General features: G+C 41.1%; 1 protein-coding gene across 1 annotated transcript in view; it reads left to right on the forward strand.

The window, feature by feature from the left end:
• Positions 1-25,484, forward strand: part of TEC (tec protein tyrosine kinase) — a 98,545-nt gene that overhangs the window by 53,830 nt on the left and 19,231 nt on the right. Inside the window, exons 2-9 of the mRNA XM_007450966.1 lie at positions 4,339-4,443; positions 7,564-7,645; positions 8,304-8,432; positions 10,805-10,851; positions 12,029-12,204; positions 15,893-15,958; positions 21,014-21,068; positions 25,256-25,335. Of these exons, the coding sequence (XP_007451028.1) occupies positions 4,339-4,443; positions 7,564-7,645; positions 8,304-8,432; positions 10,805-10,851; positions 12,029-12,204; positions 15,893-15,958; positions 21,014-21,068; positions 25,256-25,335 (740 nt within the window). The remainder of the gene's footprint in view (positions 1-4,338; positions 4,444-7,563; positions 7,646-8,303; positions 8,433-10,804; positions 10,852-12,028; positions 12,205-15,892; positions 15,959-21,013; positions 21,069-25,255; positions 25,336-25,484) is intronic.

Below are 25,484 nucleotides of genomic sequence, written 5' to 3' on the forward strand. Positions count from 1 at the left end.
TATTCCTGCTTATAGCTTAGTGAAGTGAGGAGTATTATCCTATTCCTGAAGACAGAGGAACTGAGAGAAGGCAGAGCGTGGCTGGGCTCAGGATCTGCCTGCCTCCAAAGCTCATGCCCCCGACCTGAGGTCCCTTTGCAATGCACAGGTGATTCATCCAGTAGATTTCTTCTGTGGCAGGCAGCTGGGAATAGCCACATTAGGAACAAAAGTTGTGATATGAGGGAAAGGGAGGGATCCTTGCAATACTGCAGGGAAACTCTTACTGCGTGTAATGGGTCTCAGGATGCCTTGGGAGAGGGGTGTAGAAAGGAGGACCTGAGGCTGGGTGTTCTGTAGATATACCTGGGGCCAGCCCTGGATATTTGTATACAATTATAAAAAATTAGTTTAATTTAGGATTGTTATTGATATTTTAAAAAAAGTATTTTAATTCTGGAAATTAAAGGAAAACTGTGTATCTTGTAAGACTTGCCCAGGGGCAGGATCTCTTTCACCTAAATCCCAGTTCTACCATTCAGTTGATGTGTGGTTTTAAGCAAGTCATATTTCATCTCTTTGTCTAGTTTCCCCATTTAAGCTTGTTTATAAATGGGTGAAATGGCTATTACTTACCTCTTCCTAATTTGGTCTCAAATAACCATTTTGGTGTCCTTTCCTACACTTCCCCTGAACCACCCTGAACTTCAGCCACAATGAATTTCTTTCTGTTCCCTAAATCAGTGCTTTGTTGTTTTTGCTGCCTGAATTCTCTTCTCCACTTTCTCTAAAGAAAAACTCCTACTTACCCTTTAAAAACCAAAATATCAGTTCCTCCCCAAAACTTCCCCAGCTTTTCCTGGCCCAATCACTGTCTCACTCCATAGTATACCATGAGTGCATGACTTCGTCTTTATTTGATTATGAATCACTCCCCTCTTCCCCTTCCACCTACCATATGATTGTGAATTCCTCTTGAGGGAACCCTCAACCCCCTTCCATAACGTTGAAGCTGCAGCACACAGTGCTGTGTGCTTGGTGTCTGATCAGTGTTTGCTGGCAGGATAGGTAAAATAATGAATGGCCAACTTAAGTGTGAACCTTTATCTGCAAACTTCATAGCAAAGTATTTGGATTAATAAGCCAAAATATTAGCATAATACAATATATTATATATCATGGAACATGTATTTAGGGGGCATAAACCAGCCCAGTATACCAGTCATCTCAAATTTTCCTGTGTGGATTGACTGACATCTGACAGCTGCTTTTAGTCACAGGGGCAAGTGGTGAGTGGAGACAGGCATCTCAGAAGCCGACCACAGTCTGCTGCTCAAGAAAGAGAGCTGGTAGGTGATAAATGACCCCAGAGCAGTGTCTGGAAAAACTCCATGATGTCAACAGGGATTTTCTCCAGAATTGGGGGATTAAGGGTCATTTGATTTTCTTTGTGCTGTTAGTACTTTCTAAGGTTTCTACAGTGAACACGTGTGACTTATTAATAGGAGGATGGCGCTCTGGCAGTTTCTTTTGCACACTAACTGGCATAGGCCCAGGAGCAGGGTAGGTGGTCCTATCTGAGCAGACCCTTTGGCACTGTGCAGCAGGTTCTTTACAGGCTGGCCCCTGCTCACCTTTCCATCCTGCCTCATGTACCCTGTCCTTCAGCCACACTGACCTTTTTTTCCTACTTATTTATTTTATGTGGCAAACACACATGGATACTACAGGTCACTCTTCTAAGCACTTTGCAAATACTCATTTAACTCTCATAACTATCTAATAGTATCTATGAAGTGGATACTATTATTATTCCCATTTTATAGATGAGGCAACCTAGGTCATTCTGGAATATGTTTTTCATCCCACGTGCTGTGCTGTTCATTCCCTCCCTATGATATTATCGGAATTTCTTTTCTGAAATTATCGTGTAAGTCTTGGTTCCTCTGTGTTCTCTTAGCATCTTTTTTATATTCAGTACTTACTACGTTGGATGATAAAGTTGCTGTGTATGTCTCTCCCACAGGTAAACTTGGGCAAGTGACTTAATTTTTGTTTCTTCCTTCTGTAAGATGTGTCTAATAACACTTATCTCACAGAGGATCTGAGGATTAAATGGCACAATATTTGGACTGTATGCTCAGGAAATGAGCTTTTCCTATAGGGACTTGATATATTCCTTGACACAGTTGCTGGCACAGAACAGGTGTTGTCCTGTGGGATACTGAGTGGAAGGGGCAGAAGGAAAGCCTGGGAGACCCAAAGTCAAGGCCACTGCAGGAGAAGAGAGTGGAGCACCCCCAAATGCCTCGTAACAGCTTGAGCAGAAGACAGCTGAGCGAAGGCTGTTGGGTTTGGTCATTGGTGGTGTTTTTGAGAACAGCTTTAGCAGCTGTGACGAGAGAGGAGGCAGATTGCAAGTGGTTAAGGAGGAGTGGGTGGGAAGGAAATGAAGACTGGTGGTGTAATAATCTCTCTTTCAGCAAGGGAAGAACAGAGTTAGGGCAGTAGCAGGGCCAGAAGAAGGTTCTTGGTATGGATGGCAGAGGCCTGAAGGTATCTATAGACAGGAGAAGTAAAATCCTTAGAAGAGTGTGGGTGGGGAGAATGTTCCTCTCCCTATTGTGGCTGAAGCTCAGGCCATGCTCAGAATCCAGGTTGCTCCCCTCAGGGACTTGGCTCCATTAATTTTGTCACCTGTTTGCAGCTGGGGCATCCAAGGTCTGGGGAGCTTTAGGATCCCAGCTTTCAGTTGGGATCCTTGGGTAATGTGTTTAACCTGTCTGAGCTGCAGTTTCATCATCTGTAAAATGAGAATTTTGTGAGCATGAAAGGAAATGACATCTGTTAAGTGCCACTACAGTGTCCTTAGCTGTTGTGTCCTTTTAACCTTCTCATAGAGGCAGGATGAAAGAGAATAAAAAAGGGTAAATCTTAGGGTGCTTTAGACCTGCAGAAGGAAGAAGTTGGGGGTGTGCTCCTGGGACAGCTGTTCTCTTCTCCATGAAGTAGGGGAATGGGAAGGGTTTGTAGCTCTGATGAGACTGGCGGGCTCCATGGAGGCCACCAGGTTCTCTCCACTAGAGGTACACAGAAGACCTGAGGACAGCAGCGAAGGCCTGGCTAAGCACAAAGAGGACAGTTAGGATTGTTTCGTGACCTTCTGCAGCCAGGCACGCGTGAGTCGAAAAAGGTGTGGGTAGAACTGGGGGCTGACAGAAATGCCGGGGGTACGGGGATTTGTGTGCTGGGGGGTGGGCGGATGCACTGGTGAAATGACAGCCAGACGTCGCATGGGAGCTGATGGCCTGGGAGGGTTGGTAGGTCTGAAGGTCACATGGTCACAGTGAGGATGCAGAGCTGGTTACTGGGAGCAGGATAGGGACCCCAAAGATTGTGGCCGGAGGGGAGTTTCAAAGTATTAGATGAAGCAATTTTGAATGACTAGGGCCAGGGGAGGGCTGGGTCACCCAAAATAATCCAGTGTTCTTCATCTTCATTTCTCTTTGTCATATGACTATCTATACCCCCTCCTAAAATAACCTTAGTCTTTATACAGCTTTTTGTGTGGGATGTATTGGTCAATATAATTCAGTAAACATTTTTTATTTCTTCATTGTATTTGTAATAATTTTTAACGGATATGGTATATCAAGTTATCTTTGCACATTACTACTTTGTATCTTCCGGATTTTTCCCTGGGATAAATTCTCAGATGTGAGATTACTGTGCTCAAGACTGTGAGTGATTCGGAGGAGGGAGCCTTGGTATGTCATTAGTTACTTGCTGTAGGGAGATTTACATTGAGCAGGGAGGACGGGCAATAGGGAAGGGCAAAAAAAAAGAAAAAAGAAAATTCAAAGATAGACTCTGAATGGAGGCTTTGTGTGAGTGCCCCGTGTCCATCTCACGTCCTCCTGAGTTCTGTGTGCCGGAGTGGAAGATGTAACTGGTGGAGTTTGCATTTGTGATTGAGTGTTTGGTTTGGTCTCTGATGCTTTCTTTTTCGGGGGAGAGGGGGTGGCTGTCCTCAAGAAGTTGAAGGAGTTACAGTGTGTGTCTGAGAGGAAGAGGCCCAATCAAAGGGACTCTCTTTCTAAACAGATCTAGAGCTTCTGGAGGAGGGCAAGGACAGCAGTTTCATCTTTGGAAATTAAAGGACTTAATTATTTTGATTACAATCCTCATAGTGTTAGTATTTTGAATAATTTTAACAATATAGGGAGATATGATTTAGATAATTATTAAGGAAATTGTAATATTTTGAATCTGATCTTTTAAAACAAATATTATTATGAATAACATTTTTTCCTTAACATGATTGGAATGGCTCTCCTTTTTTTTTTTTTCTTTTAACAGAAAAAGTACAGAAAGGGATTTATTGATGTGTCAAAAATCAGATGTGTGGAAGTAGTGAAGAATGATGATGGTGTCATTCCCTGTCAAAATAAATATCCATTTCAGGTGAGCTGGCATATTTTTGCGACAGTGAAATTCTGGGCTTTTAGTCATGCTTACTATTTGACGTTAGTGTTTCCTGTCATTGCTTTGTTGATTGATTTCTTTCAGCTTTGTTGAAGTATAATTGACACATAAGAATTTATATATTTAAGGTGTATGATTTGATGTTTTGATATATGTAAACATTGTGAAATGATTGCTACAATCAAGCCAATTAACATATCCATCACTTCACATAGTTGCCATTTTCTTTTCTTCCCTTCTTTTTTTGTTTTTTTTTCGTGGTGAGAATACTTAGCTACCTTCTTAGCAAATTTCAAATATGCAGTGTTGTTAACTGTAGTCCCCGTGCTGTACTTTAGATCTCCAGAACTCATTCATCTTGCATAACTGAAACTTTGTACCCTTTGACCAACATCTCCCCATTGCCCACCTTCACCTGCCCCTGGCAACCACTTTTTTGCTCTCTGTTTCTAAGAGTTTGTTTAAAATTCTACATCTGAGGTCATGTAATATTACTCTTTCTGTGTCTGGTTTATTTCGCTTAGCATAATGTCCTCCAGGTTTATCCATGTTGTTGCAAGTGGATGGATTTTCTTTTTTAAAGCTGAATAATATTCCACTGTGTGTGTGTGTGTGTGTGTGTGTGTGTGTGTGTATGAATTGTCTTTATTTATTCATCTGTCCATGGACATCTCCTCATGTTTACCAACCCTGAGGCTCTCAGAACCCACTCATTTTTGGGTTTTCGTAGAGGCTTCATTACATGGGCATGATTATTTACATCATCGGCCATTGATGATTGAACTCAATCTCCAGCTCCTCTCCCCTCCTCAGAGGTGGGGGGTAGTGGGACTGAAAGTTCCAACCCTCTAATCACGGGGTTGGCTTCACTGGCAACCAGCCCCCATCCCTAGGGGCTCTCCAGTAGACACCTTATTAGTATAACAAAAGACACCTGTATCATTCTCAGCACAGGAAATTCCAAGAGTTTTCTAGGAGCTCTGTGCCAGGAACCAGGGTAGAGACCAAATATATATTTCTTATTGTGAATCACAGTATCACAGGTATGAAAGTCATGGGCCAAATGAGGCAACTACAGCCCCACGTCCCTCTTAGAGCTTTATCTTTACTTCTTTATCACATCTCATTTTCTGTCTTGTAGTAAGGTATTTGATTTATTTTTGTATCTCATGTAGTCCCAGCAAAGTGCTAGTTGGATGAGTTAATTACTGAGCAGAATAGAGCAGTATTTGTTCTATGGTGTTCCCATTGCTGTATGACTGCATTGATTTGATTAAAGTGAATGAGAAGGGATTGTCAACAAAAAATTAACCAGTCGATCTAAGAAAGAAATGGAAAATTTTATTCAAGCCAAATTTGAGAATTATAACCTGGGAAGAGATTCTCAGAAAGCTCTGAGAACTATTCTGCCCATTAGAAGTCAAGACACAGTTATGTAATTTTCTTGAGGCAGAGGGCTGGACGTCGTATGACGTATTATTGACAGTTTACATATTCCAGATCTAAGTGGCATCACAGTGGGTCATGTGACCCCTTACAAGATCAGGAAGGAATGCTATCTTTTTTTTTTTTTTTTTGCGGTACACGGGCCTCTCACTGTTGTGGCCTCTCCCGTTGCAGAGCACAGGCTCCGGACGCGCAGGCCCAGCGGCCATGGCTCACGGGCCTAGCCGCTCCGCGGCACGTGGGATCTTCCCAGACCGGGGCATGAACCCGTGTCCCCTGCATCGGCAGGCGGACTCTCTGCCACTGCGCCACCAGGGAAGCCCCAGGAATGCTATCTTTTAAGGAGTTGTCTTATTGCTGCTAGGAGAATGTTGCTCTTTAGGGTTGAGCAGGTATTTCTGCTGATGGGGAGGTTTGGTGATGCATAATAGAGTTATATAATGCACAATGCAGGGAGAGAGGAGGCCAAAGGGCAGAGAAGAATTTTTTGTTTAAATTTCTCTTGTCTTGCCATAAAAATATGACTTTTATTCCACAGGATTATCTATTGAATATGGTCAGGTACAGCTAATTATTGATGAAAGAGCTGTGTTCAATCCAGTGACATGGTAAAAGGAGGTTTCTAGCCAGATTTTTTGTTTTTTTTGTTTTGTTTTGTTTTTTGTTTTTGGCCGCAAGCGGCTTGTGGGATCTTACAGGACCTTAGTTCCCTGACCAGGGATCCAACCCAGCCCCCCGAGCAGTGGAAGCACGGAGTCCTAACCACTGGACCACCAGGGAAGTCCCCAGATATTTTTTTAGTCAGTTGGGGTGTTTCTGCCTTGTGACTGACCATCAAGGATAAAGTGATAGACCAAAGACAAAATTCTTGGATTGGTTTCCCATGCTTAATTTTATTCTTAATATTAAGAATAAGACTGTTTAATTGCTCACCTGGAGGTACCTCTGAAAGAGGTACTGTGGTTAAAAGTTTGGGCTCTGGAGTCAGGATCCTGGCTTTCTGGATGACCAGCCAAATGCTGATTGGAAGGTAACTTAAGGGGCACCATTTGCAGTGCATTCTGTGTGAATAGTGCCTCTGGGAGTTATCTAGAATTGGGGTGTCTTGGATAGGCCTTAGTCTCCTCCTCTGTAAAATGGAAATACTAATACCTTGATGGATTAGTTGAGTTAATGTCTGTAAAGCACAAAGTATAGAGTTGGGGTGGTCAGTGCTTAATTAAGCTACCTACTGCAGTTATTTATATTGGCAAAAGGAAGGTATAGGAGTGATGTTGAAACAGTAGTCCATTCATCTCAAATATTATTCAGAAAAATATTCGATTGGAATAGTCCCTGTTATACCAAGTTTACTTAGGGAACTTTAGTTTATTAGATCGCAAGAAATAACAAGATTGGCAAAGCATCCTGGCTTCTGTATATATATTTTTTCTGTAAAAGCACAGTCCTTTGTAAAATGTGTATCCCACTGGATGGAGACATGAAGAAATAGATGTGTTTTTGTAAGAAGGGAATCTTTGGATCGGAAGTAATTGACTTTTGGTCAATCATTTCAGAATCCTTTATTGATGCCTGGGGTGCCAAGGCCTCTGTGCTAGGCAAGATGCTGTGTCTAAGCTTTTCTCACCTGTTCCATCTTTTGTCTTATTTCAGGTTGTGCATGATGCCAACACACTTTACATTTTTGCACCTAGTGCACAAAGCAGGGACCAGTGGGTGAAGAAGTTAAAAGAAGGTAAAACTCATATAATGAAATATTAATCTGTACATAGTTTCAGAATATAACATTGTTGTCACTAAGACAGAGATACGGCTAGTGTATCTTGCATTTATAATCTTTTAATCTACAATGTGTTTCTCCAAGAACATTCTCTGTTACTGTAAGTGACACATGTTGAAGTTAACTTCCTTTTTTATAATCTGGTTCCTTCTAGTGGCATATAGATAGTTTTTAAGAAGAACATGCTTTCATTTAATGTGTAATACATTTGGAGGTGACTAAGCACTGGGCTCTTATGGTAACAGGATTTGGTATTTTCTAAGAAATTGCCTATGTAGTCAACATTTGATGTGGATGAATTGACTTGTATGTAAAGTATATTAATCAGTGATTTGACCTGCATAATCCTCATCGCTTTTTCTGCAGAACAAAATGGTGGTGGGCTGACTTTTGTGTTTATCCATCACGGTGTAGCAGAGGTCACTTCTGTTAACAAGGGTGCCTCACCAAAAAAAGTGGTGAAAGAGAACTCGATGGATTTTCTGAATGCTGGATTATATGTTATGAAGGTTTCCTCATAATAAACGTAGTATTTGAGAAAGAATGATCAACCGGAAACATTCTGTTATCTCTGTACATTTCACTCATCATTTAATGTGTCTATGAATTACAGAAATACAGAACAACAATAATATTATGATTAAATATCATCCTAAATTTTGGGCAGACGGAAGTTATCAGTGTTGCAGACAAACTGAAAAACTAGCGCCTGGATGTGAAAGATATAATCTGTTTGAGAGTAGTAAGTATTAATTTTACTCTGTAGTTATATTGTGTTCAGGATGTACATACTGTTGGTATTATTGGGAGAAAGTGACATGGTTTTGATTTTGGTTAAATATGGCCTTCACACTTTCTAGCACGGTGTAAACATAGGGTAGGTGTATTTTTGTAAGAATACTTTTATTTAGTGAGCAGTAGGACCATCTCATGGAATCAGAAGGTCTGTTTTTGGGAGGCATGAACCCGCGTCCCCTGCATTGGCAGGCAGACTGTCAACCACTGCGCCACCAGGGAAGCCCTGTTTTGGGGAGTTTTTATCACAATATGAAAGCCTACTAAAAATGACTCTGTTAAAACTGTGAGCCTAATGTAGCACCATCAGCAGCTTTTCTCTTCTCTTTTTTTTAAGGTTTACTGAGGTATAATTAACAAAATTGTAACATATTTAAATTTTACAATGAGGTGACTGGATATACTTATCTATCCATTGGAAAGGGTTCCTCCCATTGAGTTAATAGACACATCCATCACCTTGCATGTTTACCTTTGTGTGTGTGTGTGTGTGTGTGTGTGTGTGTGTGTGTGTGTGAAAACATTTAAGTTCTACTCTTGGTAAACTTCAGTTATACACTACAGTGCTATCAACTATAGTCACTGTGTTATACGTTAGATCCTCAGACCTTATTTATCTTTTTTTCTTGCTCTCTATATATTTTAATTGAGTTGTAATTAACATACCTTATTCATCTTATAACTGAAAGCTTGTACCCTTTTACTAACATCTCTATTTCCTCCACCCCTCATCCCCTGGCAACCATTTTTCTACTCTCTATTTCTATGAGTTTGACTTTTTTTTTTAAAGCTTCCCCATGTAAGTGATACCATGTGGCATTTGTCCTTCTTTGTCTGGCTTATTTCACTTACCATAATGCCCTCCAACTTTATCCATGTTGTCACAAATGATAGGATTTCCTTCTTTTTCCAAGGCTGAATAATATTCCATTCTCTCTCTATATATGCCACATTTTCTTTATCTAGTCATCTGTTGATGGATGCTTAGGTTGTTTCTATATCTTGGCTATCGTGAATAATGCTACCGTGAACAAGGGAGTGCAGATATCTCTTTAAGGTATTGATTTTTTTCTTTTGTGTATATACCCAGAAGTGGGATTGCTGGATCATATGGTAGTTGTATTTTTAATTTGGGGGGGAACCTCTATATTATTTTCCATAGTGGCTGCATCAGTTTACATTCCCACCAGCAGTGCACAAGCATCCCCTTTTCTCTACATCCTTACCAGCATTTGTTATCATGTGTGGTTTTTATAATTGCTATCCTAATATGTATAAGGTGGTATCTTATTGCGGTTTGACTTGCATTTCCCTAATGATTAGTTATGTCGAGCACCTTTTAAGGTACCTATTGGCCATTTGTATGTCTTCTTTAAAAAAAGTGTCTGGGGCTTCCCTGGTGGTGCAGTGGTTGAGAGTCTGCCTGCTGATGCAGGGGACACGGGTTCGTGCCCCAGTCCGGGAAGATCCCACATGCCGCGGAGTGGCTGGGCCTGTGAGCCATGACTGCTGAGCCTGCGCGTCCAGAACCTGTGCTCCGCAACGGGAGAGGCCACAACAGTGAGAGGCCCACATACTGCAAAAATAATAATAATAATTTAAAAAATTTTAAAAGTGTCTGTTTAGGTCCTTTGTCCACTTTTAATTGAGTTATTATTATTATTTGTTTAAACTATTGAGTTGTGTGAATTCCTTGTATATTTTGGATGTTAACCCCTTCTCAGATATGTGGGATGAAAATATTTTCTCCCCTTCTGTTGGTTGCCTTTTCATTTTGTTGATGGTTTCCTTTGCTGAGCAGAAGCTTTTTGGTTCTGATGTAGTCCCATTTGTTTACAGTGAACAAGGCATGGCCCCAATGCCTGTGGCATTTACAGTCTGTTCAAGAAGGCAGAAATACAAACCGGCTTTAATAGCATTTAAAAAAAATCTGTTCTGGGCTTCCCTGCTGGCGCAGAGGTTGAGAGTCCGCCTGCTGATGCAGGGGACACGGGTTCGTGCCCCGGTCCGGGAAGATCCCACATGCCGTGGAGCGGCTGGGCCCGTGAGCCATGGCCGCTGGGCCTGCGCGTCCGGAGCCTGTGCTCCGCAACGGGAGAGGCCACAGCAGTGAGAGGCCCGCGTACCGCAAAAAAAAAACCCCAAAACAAAAAAACTGCATTAAAAAAAATCTGTTCTAAAATAGTATCACAAGCAAAATGCACCAGAGTGAGAGAGTCTGAGTGGACTTCTTGTTATGGGTTCATTTTTACTTTTCCTTAAAACTATCGATCATTGGTCGATGGCATTTTGACCTATTTTTGTCGTTGTCATTTTCAGGTATAAGAAGAGCACTACCTCGAACACCAGCACCAGAAACAAAGAAGGTAAGCTGGTCTTTAACGTTTGGAAACATTTGCAGTTTATTAAGTATGTTTATGTTCATTCCTGTGATGCTGCTCCCTGCAGGGATCACATCGGAAATGGATAGACTATGGCTCACTTGATTTTTTTTTTTTTTTTGGTGTCAAATAATATCAATTTAATTGTATCAGATATTATCATCTGGCATTCTGCCTGTATTTTGGCTTCGAGAATTATACAAGAGGCGTGGGACTTTAAAGGAATATTGCAGTCTTAAGACCACAGTATTATGACAAAGGGGTGACTGTGAATAGTGGAGTATGGTAGAAAACCCATGTACTCTGGACTCAGGAGGAGCCTGATCCAGCATGAATCTGATATGAGTGACTTTGGGTGGGATACCTCAGCCATTGTTTCCTCAGTTGTAAAATGGAAATTATATATTCTACTTGGGATTAGTATTAAGAATAAATGAGAATGCAGATGAACTTATTTACAAAACAGAAACAGACTCACAGATGTAGAAAACAAACTTACGGTTACCAGAGGGTTCGGGGATAAATTAGGAGTTTGGGATTAGCAGATACAAACTACTATATATGAAACAGATAAACAGCAAGGTCCTACTGTATAGCACAGGGACCTCTATTCAATATCCTGTGATACACCATAATGAAAAACAATATGTAAAAGAATATATACTGAATCACTTGGCCGTACATGAGAAACTAACACATTGTAAATCAAGTATACTTCAATTAAAAAAAAAAGAGAAACAGTAGGCTAGCTAGGTACTAAGAGTGTGCCTTGCACGCAGCAGGCACAGAGCAGTGCAGATTCCTTTGAGTGGGAGGAGACCTGACAGTAGTTCTGCTTTTCCCCACTGAAGGCCATTAAATGGTGGGTCTGCCTTTAGTCCTCCTGGTTTCTACTCACGTTACCCTTGCCTCTCCCTGGAAAGCTAGTCCTGACACTGAGCAGAAGCCATTTGATGTTTAAAGACAGCTTTTGCTCTTGTCCTAAATTCTGAAGCCCGTGAGAGGTCCAGTAGCATCAATATCATCGAACTCATGGTGCGGGTTCACCAGATTATCTAAGGCAGACTTTATACTGTGGGGACATGCGCGTTGCTTGGTGTTTTACTGCACACGCAGTTTCAAACAGAAGACTAAACTTTTATATGTTACCTCCTTTTCTTAGCGAAGGCCTCCCCCACCAATTCCACCTGAAGAAGAAGGTAATAGTGAAGAAATAGTTGTAGCCATGTATGATTTCCAAGCGACAGAAGCACATGATCTCAGATTAGAGAGAGGCCAGGAGTATATCATATTGGAAAAGAATGATGTTCATTGGTGGAAAGCAAGAGATAAATATGGGTAGGTATTCCCTCTCTGTGGATGATACACAGTGGGTGGCTGGGAGTGAAATACTGAGTGAGAAGAGGATAACCTGTAACTGTTATGTAATGAGGCTAGTTCAGCGGCCATAAATGAAAATATATGTTATTACTTTGCAGTAACACAATGTATTCTTAGTAGTGACTCAATAAATGTAAATGAATCAACCACTCCTTTCCAGAAATTAGAATCCATTACACCGGTCTCTTTCTCACCCATTATATGTCTAATTGGATTGTTTGCTCTTGGGGGAAATTACATTTTAGGTCCCTTTCCCCCGCACCCCACCCCCAAGGTAAAGTAATCTTAGATTTGTCTAAGAGAGAGAGAATGTGTGTGTGTGTGTGTGTGTGTGTGTGTGTGTGTGTGTGTGTGCGTGTGTCTTTCTGTCTATATGTATGTGCATATGCGTCTATGTCTAAAATACATACATTCAAGAAATTTAAAAGCAAACATTATTTATACAAAATAATTTAGGACTTAAAGAGAATAGTCCTTTCAATCTTATTATTAGTAAAGAATGGGTAAATGTGGATAAACATAGGGGATGATTCTTAGGCTTCATTAAGAAAGCTCTGTATCCTGTGCTTGCCTCTGAAATATAATCCTGTTTATATTCTGAGTTCCTGTGGATAGGAAGAGGAGGACTTTTTTGTCCTGGTTAGAGCATGTCCTCCCTCCAAGTCTGCTTTCTCACCTCCTGTCCCACCCCCAGTTCCAGTTCTCTGTTCCTCAGGTCACTTCTGGTGAAGCAGTGGAAGCCGCTGGGTTGGGCAGGGTCCGTGTCTTCTGCTTACTTCTCAGCAGTGGTAGATCTCCTGAGTGCTGGTTTGCTGTGCATTATTACCTTTTTGGAAACCTTTTAATCTATGTTTACAAGAAGGTCATCACTGCTTTTTTTTGCCAAACGCTGTAGAAGATTGATTTTTATTTTTTATTATAGACATTTTCAGATATCCAAAAAGTACATAATAGTATAATGGAGCCTCTTGTCACTTGACTTCAGAAATTACCAACATTTGGCCAGTCTTGATTTTAAAATTTTCCCAACTGTTTTTTCTCAAGTATTTAAAACTAAATTCAAATCATCATGTCATTTCACCTCTAAGTCTAACTGCTAAAGATTTTTTTTAAACAACTGCTGTGTCATTATCATACTTAATAATAAGTTAAAAAACATCATCTGTAGGCTTTCCTGCAACATTTTCAGGACTAGAAGAGTACAAATAAAAGCCCAGATATCATATGTTTAAATATTTAGAAGTTATAAGTCAAGCTAACAAACTGGTAAATAAGATATAACTTATCCTCCAGCTTGACAAACATACCTTCAAAATGACAAGGAAGGCAAGGTTTGGATTGGAGTTCCATGCCAGAATGTGATAGTGCACAGAGAGCCAGCTCCCTGGGGTGTCTCCCTTCTCTCTTCCCTTCTGCCCTGGGCTCCATCTCACATGTACCATGTGAATCTCCCAGCCGTACATCCAAACTCTGTCCACATGGTTTGCAAAAGCCACCCCCCAACTTGGTCACTCCTTGGACCTGGGCTGGAGTGGGTGCACACAGTCAGCATCATTTGCTTTTCAAAGGATGAAACCCATTGGGAAGGCCCATGTAGGGCTTGATAGTGGGCAGAGAATTCTGGGGCCCTAGTTACGCAGATGATGGTCCAGAGGAGGGCTGAGGGATCATGGGCTTTAGCATCCTCTCGAAAGTGTGAGGTCAGAGCAGGGGCCCTCTGGCCCAGGTCTAAGGATAGTACCAACTCTGTAATTCTGGTTTCCCTTGATTAGCTCTAATCTGTATTTTACAGTTTAATCAAGGTTAAAACAAGGTCCACACATTGCATTTTGGCTGACAGGTCTCACGTCTTTCTTTTATTCTGTAACAATCCCTAGCCTTTTTTTTTTTTCTTATTTTCGATTTATTGATAAAATCAGGTTATTTTCTCTATGAAATGAGCCACAATCTAGATTAAGCTGTTTGCTTCCACATGGTGTCATGTAATATGTATCTGTGTCCTTTATATCTGGTTGTTCCACTTCTGATGATGCCAGGATTACTCATTGGTTCAGGTGTCAACATTATTCCTCTATCATAAAGTTCTTTATCAGTGTTTCACCTAATGATTTTGGCATCCATTGATGATTATTGCTTAGATCCATTAGGGATAGCAAAATGGTGATTTTTCTAATTCTGTCATTCCATCTGCATTTATTAAATCTCTAAAGAAGAACTGCCTCATGAACCAGTTCATTTAGTTCATGCAGGAAAGGCAAGATACATTTTGGATTCTTATCTTTTACCAACTTTTCAGAATAATGAGTTGATGACCAAGCTTCCTCTGTTGATAACAATGGTAACCAGTAATGTTTTGTGTTATTATAGATGCTTATATATTTGGTTTCAGTCTATTGCAGTCATTATTCTTTTTACTTGAATTGTCCCATCGTGGGTCAGTGGTAGCTGTTTTTGATTGGGGACACTTTTAGTCTTTCTCAGCTTCCCTGCTTTCTGAATAAAATAAATTAGCTCAAGTTCATCTTGTATTTTTCCTGGCCAAAGCTGCAATTTGCCATTTCCCCAAGGAGTTCTGGCTCTTTGTAGTAAGAAGCAATATTTAGAGACAACAGTTGGGGTGCTTGGATTCTAATTGCTGCTGGATTGTTGTTGCTTCTCGGCCTTTCTCAGTGCAACAGAGCTACATATATGCACTGGTGTGTGTGTGTGTGTGTGTGTGTGTGTGTGTGTTATGAGTTCTTACTAATAGTTCAAATTCAAATTTAAGATTACAAGGTTTTAACTCAACTTAGAAATTTTATACATTTATCTCTTTTATGCTGAAATTCTTGGCTCTAACCAAGATTTTACCTGATGTGATTGCTCCTTAAACTGTAATGTGCATAGGAGATAGGAATCATCTGGGGTAAAATCAAAGATTTCCCAGGCCCACATAGGCCTTCTCAGTTCAGATCTCTTGGGGTATGACCCAGGAATTTGCTTCTTTTTTATTTTTGGTTGTGCACGGGGCTTGCAGGATCTCAGTTCCCTGCCCAGGGATCGAACCCGCACCCAGTGCATTGGAAGCCTTAACCACTGGATCCCCAGGGAAGTCCCGGAATTTGCCTTTTTAACAAGTGACCTGATGATACTGATGTAGATGTCAGGCATTACCCTCTGTGAAACAATGCACTACACAGACTGTTGAGGTATTGGAGTGATGGGTGTTTTTATCCAACACTTCAACTTTTCTGAAGTAGTGGTTTCTTTAAAACATCCCAAGAAATTGTGAATTCAGAAGAAGCATCCTGGAATATTAGGAAGGGCTCTGAAACTAGTCACAAGTTTAGAATTCAACTTATGGCCCTGTTGCTGGCTAGCTTTGAGACCTTGAGAAAGTCTCTCAACCTTTCTAAGCCTTAGTTTCCCCACCAAAAAGCGGGTACAGTAATGCCTGCCTACCTCAGAATTTTTGTAAGGATCAAATGAGGGAGTCCTTTGTAAAGCGTCAAATACTATAGCTATATTTACTTACTGGGGGTCAGCTAGTCTTTCTTATAAGCTTTAGGCAGTTTTATACTTTATTCCAGAAAGGCAGTAATTTTTCTTTTAGTACTCTCTCAGTAAAATAATTTCAGTTTATCTAAAGTATTTTTCTTATTTCTAGGAGTGAAGGATATATCCCAAGTAATTACGTGACAGGAAAGAAATCAAACAACTTAGATCAATATGAGTAAGTAAAAGGTTATTTTGTGAATGTGGAGAACTAGAAAATGTTTTTCTTTTCCTAATTATGTAAGACATTTTGGAGATTAATGGTTATCTTTCATTATCTTTAGAAGGATGTACTAACTTAACTCAGTTGTCTAGGATGGTAAATAGATGTTGTGAGAATTAGTTTCTATAATACACTTTACCTGAACGTACTATGTGTGAATAGAATTACAGAAGTGAATATAATTGAATTGATTTTAAACGAATCATAGCTTTAGCTGACTTTGAAATACAGCTCATTGTTCATTCATTCAAGAAATCAAAATACAGTTTCCCCGAGTGGCCTTTAAAAAAACATTTGATTGTTTCTTTTTTCTAATTATAATAACAATATGTGATTATTGTTTTAAAATTCTTTGAAAATATGAAAAATGTTAGAGAAATTATTCAGAAATCAACTAGAGTTGACCTCTGTCAACATTCATATATTTCCTTTCAATCTTTAGAATCATGCTGTATATACTGTTTTATATCCTGTTTAATTCACTTAATAGTATGAGTGTATTTCCTCATGCCATTAAATGTACTTCGAAAACATTTTAATAATTGCATTATATTTCATTCAGTCGTGAATTCTTCAAATGTTTACTGAGACCTTAGTGTGTATCAGGCACTGTGCGAGGCCTTAAGGGTTACAACCAGACATATGGCACATGGATGTGCGGTAATTTATATAATCATTTCCTTATTTGTGTGGCATTATGTTGTTTAGGCATCTTTACTATGTAAAAATACTGGGATACCTCTTCCTGCTTATTGTCTTAAACTAGATCTCTAAAAATCTACATACTGAGCTAAAGCCTAGTTATGAACGTCTTAAGACTCCTAATCATGCTGTCAAATTACTTTTCAGAGAAACAATGGGCTGCTGTTTATATGCTCACTAGCAGTGCATGGCCAGGTTTTAGTGAGAGGCTCATATATACCAAATATATGTGAGCCTTTTGTGGTCATGATGAGGTGGTGTACTGATGCTTCATTCACTTCTTTAAAAACAACACTGTCACCACCACCACCACCAACACAAAGCTGTTTCCTCTGTCCATGTTACTTCCTGTAATGTGAGTGTACTTTAAAAGTCTAGAAAAGGATTAACAGATTCAAAAGTCCTAGCACTCGGTGGTGTGACCCCTCAAAGTTGTTTTAGAAGTAGGTGAGGGTATAAAAAACATGTAACTAAAATCGTGGTTTTGTTCTTGAATAAATTTTAGGAAAATAGAGTAAATCCTTAGAATTAGGGAAGATGCTAAAAGGTAAAAACTTGGACCTGATTTTAAAGGGATCTGACTGGGAATTAGCTGGTGATTTCAGGAGGGATGTGCTTGGAAACCAGATAATCCTTATCTAAATGGGAGAACTCCCCTTATGACTCATGGGATTACAAATAAGGGTTTTAGGAAGTTTATAATTCATTGCCATGCAATTTTTGGGTGCCTGACTCCACCTCGGCATGACTAAGTGAACTTGCCGTGGGAGTCCCCTCAGCCAGCTGCCCAGGGATTGGGGATTCCACGTGGCATGGTGCCAGCCCTGACTGGATGAGAAAGGAAAAACCTGTTCTCGGTGCTGACAGTCACTCCTGCTGTCTTTCCACTCCACTGTTTGTGTCGGATTTTGCTAAAGCCCATCCTGTAACACATCTTAAATGTCTCCAGGGTTAAAAAGCCTTTTGCCAGCTGCTGAATCAAGAGCCCTTCTGCTGTTTGTTTGGGGGCAGGAGGCGTCCGCGCAATAACTGTCCACTGGGCTGGGCTCAGGACTGGCAGCCTGCAGCTCCCAGGGCCGTCAGTACCCTAGTTCCCACCCCCACACCCAGGTCCCGGTTGGGGGAGGACAGGACCATTGGAAGTGCTGCAGGAAAGAAACTGGGCTCGTTGTGGCGGTCAGTAAGATGTTCTTGATGGAAGCATGCTAAAGGAAGAAGGTGACAGGAATGCAGGGACCCTTAGAACAGGAAAAGTCTAGGACAAGGCTTTGCGTGGGTGATCCAGGAGGCAAGGGCCGAAGTGAGAACCGGCAAAGATTATATAGCTTGTTGGTTGGTTGGTTGGTTGTTTTCAATTTTTTGTTAGTTTATACCTGTTGCCTCCTTTTTCTAATTTACCCAACCCACCCTCTCCAAGAAGCTTGGCCAGGATCCATCCTTTCCAGAAGGTTGTCCCCAAAGCTGCTTTCCCCTCCATTCAGACAGCACTATGAAGTCCTGTCCCTCTGGAGTGTTTGAAGTGACTAGCCAATCTGAAACCCTCATTCCCATTAGGGTTTTGATATCTAAGAATGGAATGACAAATTACTTACAAATCCTGGGCATTCTTTCCAGAAGTATATAGTTCCTTCGTCAGGGGACGCTAACTAACCTCCAACAGGCATTTCTGTGCTGGGCTCGTGGGCGACGCACGCGGGTTGGCGTCTGGGCGGCAGCTCTCCGGCTCACCACGTGTGCATCGTTCTTCTCGACAGGATGCGTTCAGCAGAGCCACTCTTGTCTTTCCCTCCTTGCCTGGTGATAGGTATCATGGAAGAGGAAGAGAAGCCACAAAGAACCATTAGGAAATACTCACCACGAGATGACTCATCCTTTTTTTTGTTTGTTTTTGTTTTTTGCGATATGTGGGCGTCTCACTGTTGTGGCCTCCCCCATTGCGGAGCACAGGCTCCAGACGCGCAGGCTCAGCGGCCATGGCTCACGGTCCCAGCCGCTCCGCGGCATGTGGGATCCTCCCGGGCCGGGGCACAAACCCGTGTCCCCTGCATCGGCAGGCGGACTCTCAACCACCACGCCACCAGGGAAGCCCGATGACTCATCTTTTGATTTGTTCATCACTCCTTCCTCCTTTCCTTCCTTCAACATACCCTTCAGGGTTTGAGCTTATATCCTAGGGAGGAAAACATTCTTTCTGGGGAAACTGCAAATACCATTACAAATGACCACTTAGAATAGGATTTGTGCTGTGGATTTTCTTTTCTTTCCTTATTTCTTTTATCCCTTCCCAGGAGCTTGAATATACCAAGTGAGGAAAGGACCTTTTTCTTTCTCTGAGTATCTTATATCGAATTTCTCTTGAGAGCCACAATCTAGCTTTACTGATTTCTTGCATCTGAACGTGAGCCTGAGCCTCCATCATTTACTCTCACAGTGAAGATATGGGCTTGGATCTCCTGTGATTAATAAAGAGAATTTTTTTTTCAATCTTTCAGGTCCTGCTGGTTTATAATGCATAATGAGAGCTGCAGCTACCTTTTCTAATTAACTTTTATGATTGTTTTTGGTATCCTGACAAATATTTATCCTATCAGTGGGAAAGCTTTAGGGACAGAATCCATTCTGTTCTCCTCATTTATTTTATTCCTCAGTTACATTCAGAAATTGATCAGAGGGCTTCCCTGGTGGCGCAGTGCTTGAGAGTCCGCCTGCCGATGCAGGAGACGCGGGTTCGTGCCCCGTTTCGGGAAGATCCCACATGCCGCGGAGCGGCTGGGCCCGTGAGCCATGGCCACTGAGCCTGCGCGTCCGGAGCCTGTGCTCCGCAAATGGGAGAGGCCACGACAGTGAGAGGCCCGCATAACGCAAGAAAAAAAAAAAAAAAAAAAAAAAAGAAAGAAATTGATCAGAATTTAAATTTGCAATTTTGTTGAACGTGGTCTCAGTTCATAAAGTGGAGTCCACAACAGTGAGATCTTAATACCCACAATTCTGAGGCCTGGTTAATCACTTCAGGCTCCAAATAAAATAACAGTTTTTGGCTTGTGTTGAGATTATAATTTGTGTTTGCCCACTCCAACTGCATGAAAGAATCCAGACCAAAAATGATCTTGTATTTTTTTCTTTGTATTTTTCCCTTCCTCAGTCAGGGAAGGCCTTTGTGTTCGCTTGTCTCAGGGTGTTTGCTGGGCCGAAAGCAGGTGCTGTTTCTTTTATAAAAGGCTGAGGCAGTGGTGGAAACTTCACGGGTTTAGAGGGGCCAAGCTGGTTTCATAATATTGGAATCCTTGGGAAATAGGACTGGATGGAGGGTTCTCGGCCCGCTAAAGTCCATCTAGAACAAACCACAGAAAACAAAACAAAAACCCAAGTTTAAAGCTGACAGTCTGAGTTCATCTTCTTTGGCCAACTTGCTCATAATCCCCTGGAGAGCATGGGCTAGGGGAAGCAGGGAGAGGGGAGTACCTCTGAGGATGAGGTGGGAGATGGCAGTATCCATCTTTCCTTAGGAAAGATTTCTCAAAGGTTAAGCAGGGGCACCGATATGCAGGGCCTTGGCACAGAGTGGTGGGAGGGCAGGTGCCACTGCTTGGCCCTGGTGGGATTCCTACAGTAGACCTTCAGAGGGCTGCCAGGGGTCGGGGCTGTGCTGGAACCAGTAAGTCTGGAAGACCCAGGAGGCCTGCTCTTCTGTTTTGCTCTGTTTCTTTCAATACTTGGGACCTTCAGTGAAATTTGTGGGGGAGGCTTCATGATGATTTGAGATGAAATCTACTGCCTGTTGGTGGGATGGGGGCTTGGGATTAGATTTAATTGGAATCCAAGACAATAACGTGGTGACATTTCCTGCATATTTGAGTCAGTGGGGTAAAATTCATTCTTGCTATTATTATAACAGTTAAAAATTGGAAATGATTTTTATGTTAAATAATGAAGAATAGCTTAAATAAATGATGGTGCATCCAGACCGTGATGCACAGGACTACATTGCTTTGCAAAGGTGTGTATCATATACCATTATATGAAAAATTCAGGTTCTGATATAGCAAGTGTAGCTTGACCTCACTTTAATACAGAAAATAAGAATGTTGGCATACATATGTGTCTTCATAAAAATATGGATAGAAAAAGTCTGCATGTGTGTGTATCCAAATGTTACTAGTGGTTGTCTATATTATTGAGATTATGAATGAGGTCTTGTTCTTATTTATTGTTATTGATGAGTAATATTATCAATACCTTGCTAATCCTAAAAAGAAAAAAGAACAACTTTAAAAACCTGAGGCCTTAAACATATCTTTTTCTGTTCAGATGGTATTGCAGAAATATGAATAGAAGCAAAGCAGAGCAACTCCTTAGAAGTGAAGTAAGTGTTTGTACTTGTCTTGTGGGTTTGGTTTCAGCAACAAAATCAATTGTAATGAATCCCTGATTAGTAATTCCACCTACCTCTGTTTCTAAAGCCCAAAAAATACTATGGCGTAAGTACAAGTTTTGGTTTTTTGAAATCATTTAAAAGTGAAGACTGCTCTATTAGTTTCCTGGGGCTGTTGTAACAAAGTACCACAGACTGAGTGGCTTAAACAGCACAAGTTTGTTGTTTCGTGGACCTAGAGGTTAGAAGCCTGCAGTCCAGATGTCAGTGGGCATGGCTCCTTCTGGGGGCTGTGAGGGAGGGATCTGTCCCAGGCCCCTCTCCTTTTCTCCCCATGGTTCTTCCCTCTATGCATGCCTGGCTCTGTGTCCAAATTTCCCTTTTTATAAGGACTCCAGTCATATAGGATTAGCCCCCGCCGCCCCATGACCTCATTTTCACTTGATTCCCTCTGTAAATCTCCACAGAAGGTCACATTCTGAAGTACCAGGGGTTAGAACTCCAAAGTATGTTTTTTGAGGGGGAAAGAATTAAACTGATAACAATAGGTAATAGCTATACATGGGCAACATTTCTTGACTGTTTCTTACTGATTTATCATTTGCTACCTGGATATTAGTACTTACATGTGTTTTTCCTTTTTGCTTGAAGTTCTTTGTTTTAAAATAGTTTACATCAGTGTTACGTGCTATCTTTTATAAATTAAGTTTTAACACAATATTTAGTTGCCTTTAGAAATGTGCTAAAATTCTTACACTTTACAAAGAAATAAAGTGGAAGGATGAAATCTACTATAGAGGAAACTAAGTGGACTTAATGAGGAGATAACCTGAGTCTAGCTGTGACTTTTCTAGTGTTTTTTGCATCTGTAAGACAGAGAGCTTGGATTAGAAGATGACCTGTGCAGTTCTCTGCATTTATGATCTAGTTATTCTATTTAGTAATTGCTCCCAGTCTTTTTTTTTACATTTTTATTGGAGTATAATTGCTTTACAATGGTGTGTTAGTTTCCGCTTTACAACAAAGTGAATCAGCTATACATATACATATGTTCCTATGTCTCTTCCCTCTTGCGTCTTCCTCCCTCCCACCCTCCCTATCCCACCCCTCTAGGTGGTCACAAAGCACCGAGCTGATCTCCCTGTGCTATGCGGCTGCTTCCCACTAGCTGTTTACCTTACGCTTGGTAGTGTATATATGTCCATGCCACTCTCTTGCTTTGTCACAGCTTACCCTTCCCCCTCCCCACATTCTCAAGTCCATTCTCTAGTAGGTCTGTGTCTTCGTTCCTGTCTTACCCCTAGGTTATTCATGACATTTTTTTTTCTTAAATTCCATATATATGTGTTAGCATACGGTATTTGTCTTTCTCTTTCTGACTTACTTCACTCTGTATGACAGACTCTAGGTCCATCCACCTCATTACAAATAGCTCAATTTCGTTTCTTTTTATGGCTGAGTAATATTCCATTGTATATATGTGCCACATCTTCTTTATCCATTCATCGGTGAAGTCTAGCTCTGGCCCGAAGCACAGGACTCACAGGCATGAGCTGTCCTGCCCTTCAAAGGGTCCAGCTTCAGTTTCTTATGTCAGTTGGTCACTGGCTGCCCCAGGGGTGAGGGTGGCGGGTAGGTGGCTTCCCAGCCATCTCTCCTCATTCTGTCAGCCACGGGTAAATCCCTGGAAAAAGTCACAGGAATAAGTGCTCAGCTTTCCTACTCAAAGCAGCCAGAGGATGGGTGCACTGGCTGGTCAAGGGGGTCTGTATGGGTGGACACCAACGTCTCTGCTACACACGGGTCCTCCGTAATGGCTACTCGCCCTAGGTTGTAGCAGTCGTCCTCAGAGTTCAGCATGCATCTAAGTCGTTTGGAGGGCTACTTAACATACACATTGCTGGGCCCCATCCAAGAATTTCTGATACATATCTGGGGTGGGGCTAAGTTCCCAGGTTTTGCTGATGCCAGTCAGGGATGGGGGAACAACTTTGAGAATGTGTCACATTGAAGATTTCCTTGAAGTCATCCTCAGACAAAGAAACCCAAATCTTTTTTTTTCTTTTTTAACATCTTTATTGGGGTATAATTGCTTTACAATGGTGTGTTAGTTTCTGCTTTATAACAGAGTGAATCAGTTTTACATATACATATGTTCCCATATCTCTTCCCTCTTGCGTCTCCCTCCCTCCCACCCTCCCTATCCCACCCCTCTAGGTGGTCACAAAGCACCGAGCTGATCTCCCTGTGCTATGCGGCTGCTTCCCACTTGCTATCTATTTTACGTTTGGTAGTGTATATATGTCCATGCCACTCTCTCGCTTTGTCACAGCTCACCCTTCCCCCTCCCCATATCCTCAAGTCTGTTCTCCAGTAGGTCTGTGTCTTTATTCCTGTTTTGCCCCTAGGTTCTTCATAACATTTTTTTTTTCTTAGATTCCATATATATGTGTTAGCATACGGTATTTGTCTTTCTCTTTCTGACTTACTTCACTCTGTATGACAGACTCTAGGTCCATCCACCTCACTACAAATAGCTCAACCTCGTTTCTTTTTATGGCTGAGTAATATTCCATTGTATATATGTGCCACATCTTCTTTATCCATTCATCTGATGATGGACACTTAGGTTGCTTCCGTGTCCTGGCTATTGTAAATAGAGCTGCAGTGAACATTTTGGTACATGACTCTTTTTGAATTACGGTTTTCTCAGGGTATATGCCCAGTAGTGGGATTGTTGGGTCGTATGGTAGTTCTATTTGTAGTTTTTTAAGGAACCTCCATACTGTTCTCCATAGTGGCTGTACCAATTCACATTCCCACCAGCAGTGCAAGTGTTCCCTTTTGGCTCCCAGTCTTTTAAACCTGTGCTTTCTCATTTTATCTTCTGCTTATTATCCACAGTGGAGGTTTAGTTGGACGCTTCTTTCTGTAGTTTATGTTACGAGAGCAATAGCAGGTGACTTTGCTTGATTCAGATGACACGTCACCTCTCCCTCCCCCTCCCCCTCTACAGGATTCTTACACGCCTCCCTGGTGACCTCACAATGAGAGGCAGCTCTAGGGAAGTGGGTAGCTAGAAGGCCTGGGTCCAAATCCTGACTCTGCTACTTACTAGCTGTTTGAATTGGGGCAAATGTCCAACTTTTCTGTGCCCCATTTCCTTACCTGTAAAGTAAACAGGCAAGGAGATAACAGTAGTACCTACCTCATAGGACTGTTTTGAGGACTGAGTAGATCCACATATTAGAACATATTAAAACAGATCAAGTGTTCAATAAACATGTTTTATTGATCGATTAACTGTTATAATCATTGTCCCTAATTGTTCTTATCAGATTTATTTGTGGGCCTTTATTTCATTCCATTGTCTTTCCTAGGAATAAGAAGAAAATTTATTTTATTTTAATCTGTTAAACACACTTTTATTTTAAAGCAATTTCAGTGCTAGAGATTGACTGTGGCATTAATGGTGGAGAGGTATTTGAGGTTCCTAGCTTCTGTTTCTTGCTCTTAGGCTAAGAACCTGATGAGGATTTAGCTTTTGGTCATTCAGCGTGTTGCTGCCTTTTGGGTTTCTCTGCTTAAGTTGCTTGTGCCTCTGTCTCTCCTTTCATAAAGAGTGATATTTAACATCGATTTCCAGGGGAATTGAGGATTTAAAAAAAAAATCTTCCTATAAAGAGCACTGAGGTATTTACAGAAAAATGCTGTGTGGATAGAAGGTGATATTGAGTCAGGATTCAAGGCTTATAGCAAATATGAAAAATGTATGAAATGAAACCCAGTCATTAAGAAATACATTTTTCAGTAACTGTTTCCCCACATGTCCAGGACATAAGGGAGTTGCAAAATTTTGTCTGTTAGTTCTGGAAGGGCCCTGAGAGATTGTCTTGTTGAGATGTTTTGTACTAGTGTGTGTGAAGAGTTGTGATTGTTGGGAATTATGAGTGTACTTTCTTTAACTAATCTCACGGTTCAGTAATGTGAAGTGGAAGGTCACATGGATGGGAGACGGTCACGTGGATGACTTACCTGTTGGTAAGTTGTGCTTCTCCAAAGCAAATTTTTTCGGCAGAGGATAATAATCATAAAATCATAAGATTGGGTTCTTGGATCTTCTCTATGGCATTGGTATTTGTTATTGGATTGAAAAATATTTTCTTCTTGGATTTTAGGATAAAGAAGGTGGTTTTATGGTAAGAGATTCCAGTCAACCAGGCATGTACACAGTCTCCCTTTATACAAAGTTTGGAGGGTAAGTAATCTCTCTCTGTCTCTCTCTGCTTAAATTCAGAGTTTTTATATGAAGTTCTTATATAGTTTATATGGATTCCTAATTTTCAAAAAATAAGCTACAATTCAGCATTAAAAAAATCTGAACTTGATTCTAAAGTCTATACCATT

The sequence above is a fragment of the Lipotes vexillifer genome, unplaced genomic scaffold (genome assembly GCF_000442215.2).
Source record: "Lipotes vexillifer unplaced genomic scaffold, Lipotes_vexillifer_v1.1 scaffold404, whole genome shotgun sequence".
NCBI lineage: Eukaryota > Metazoa > Chordata > Mammalia > Artiodactyla > Lipotidae > Lipotes > Lipotes vexillifer.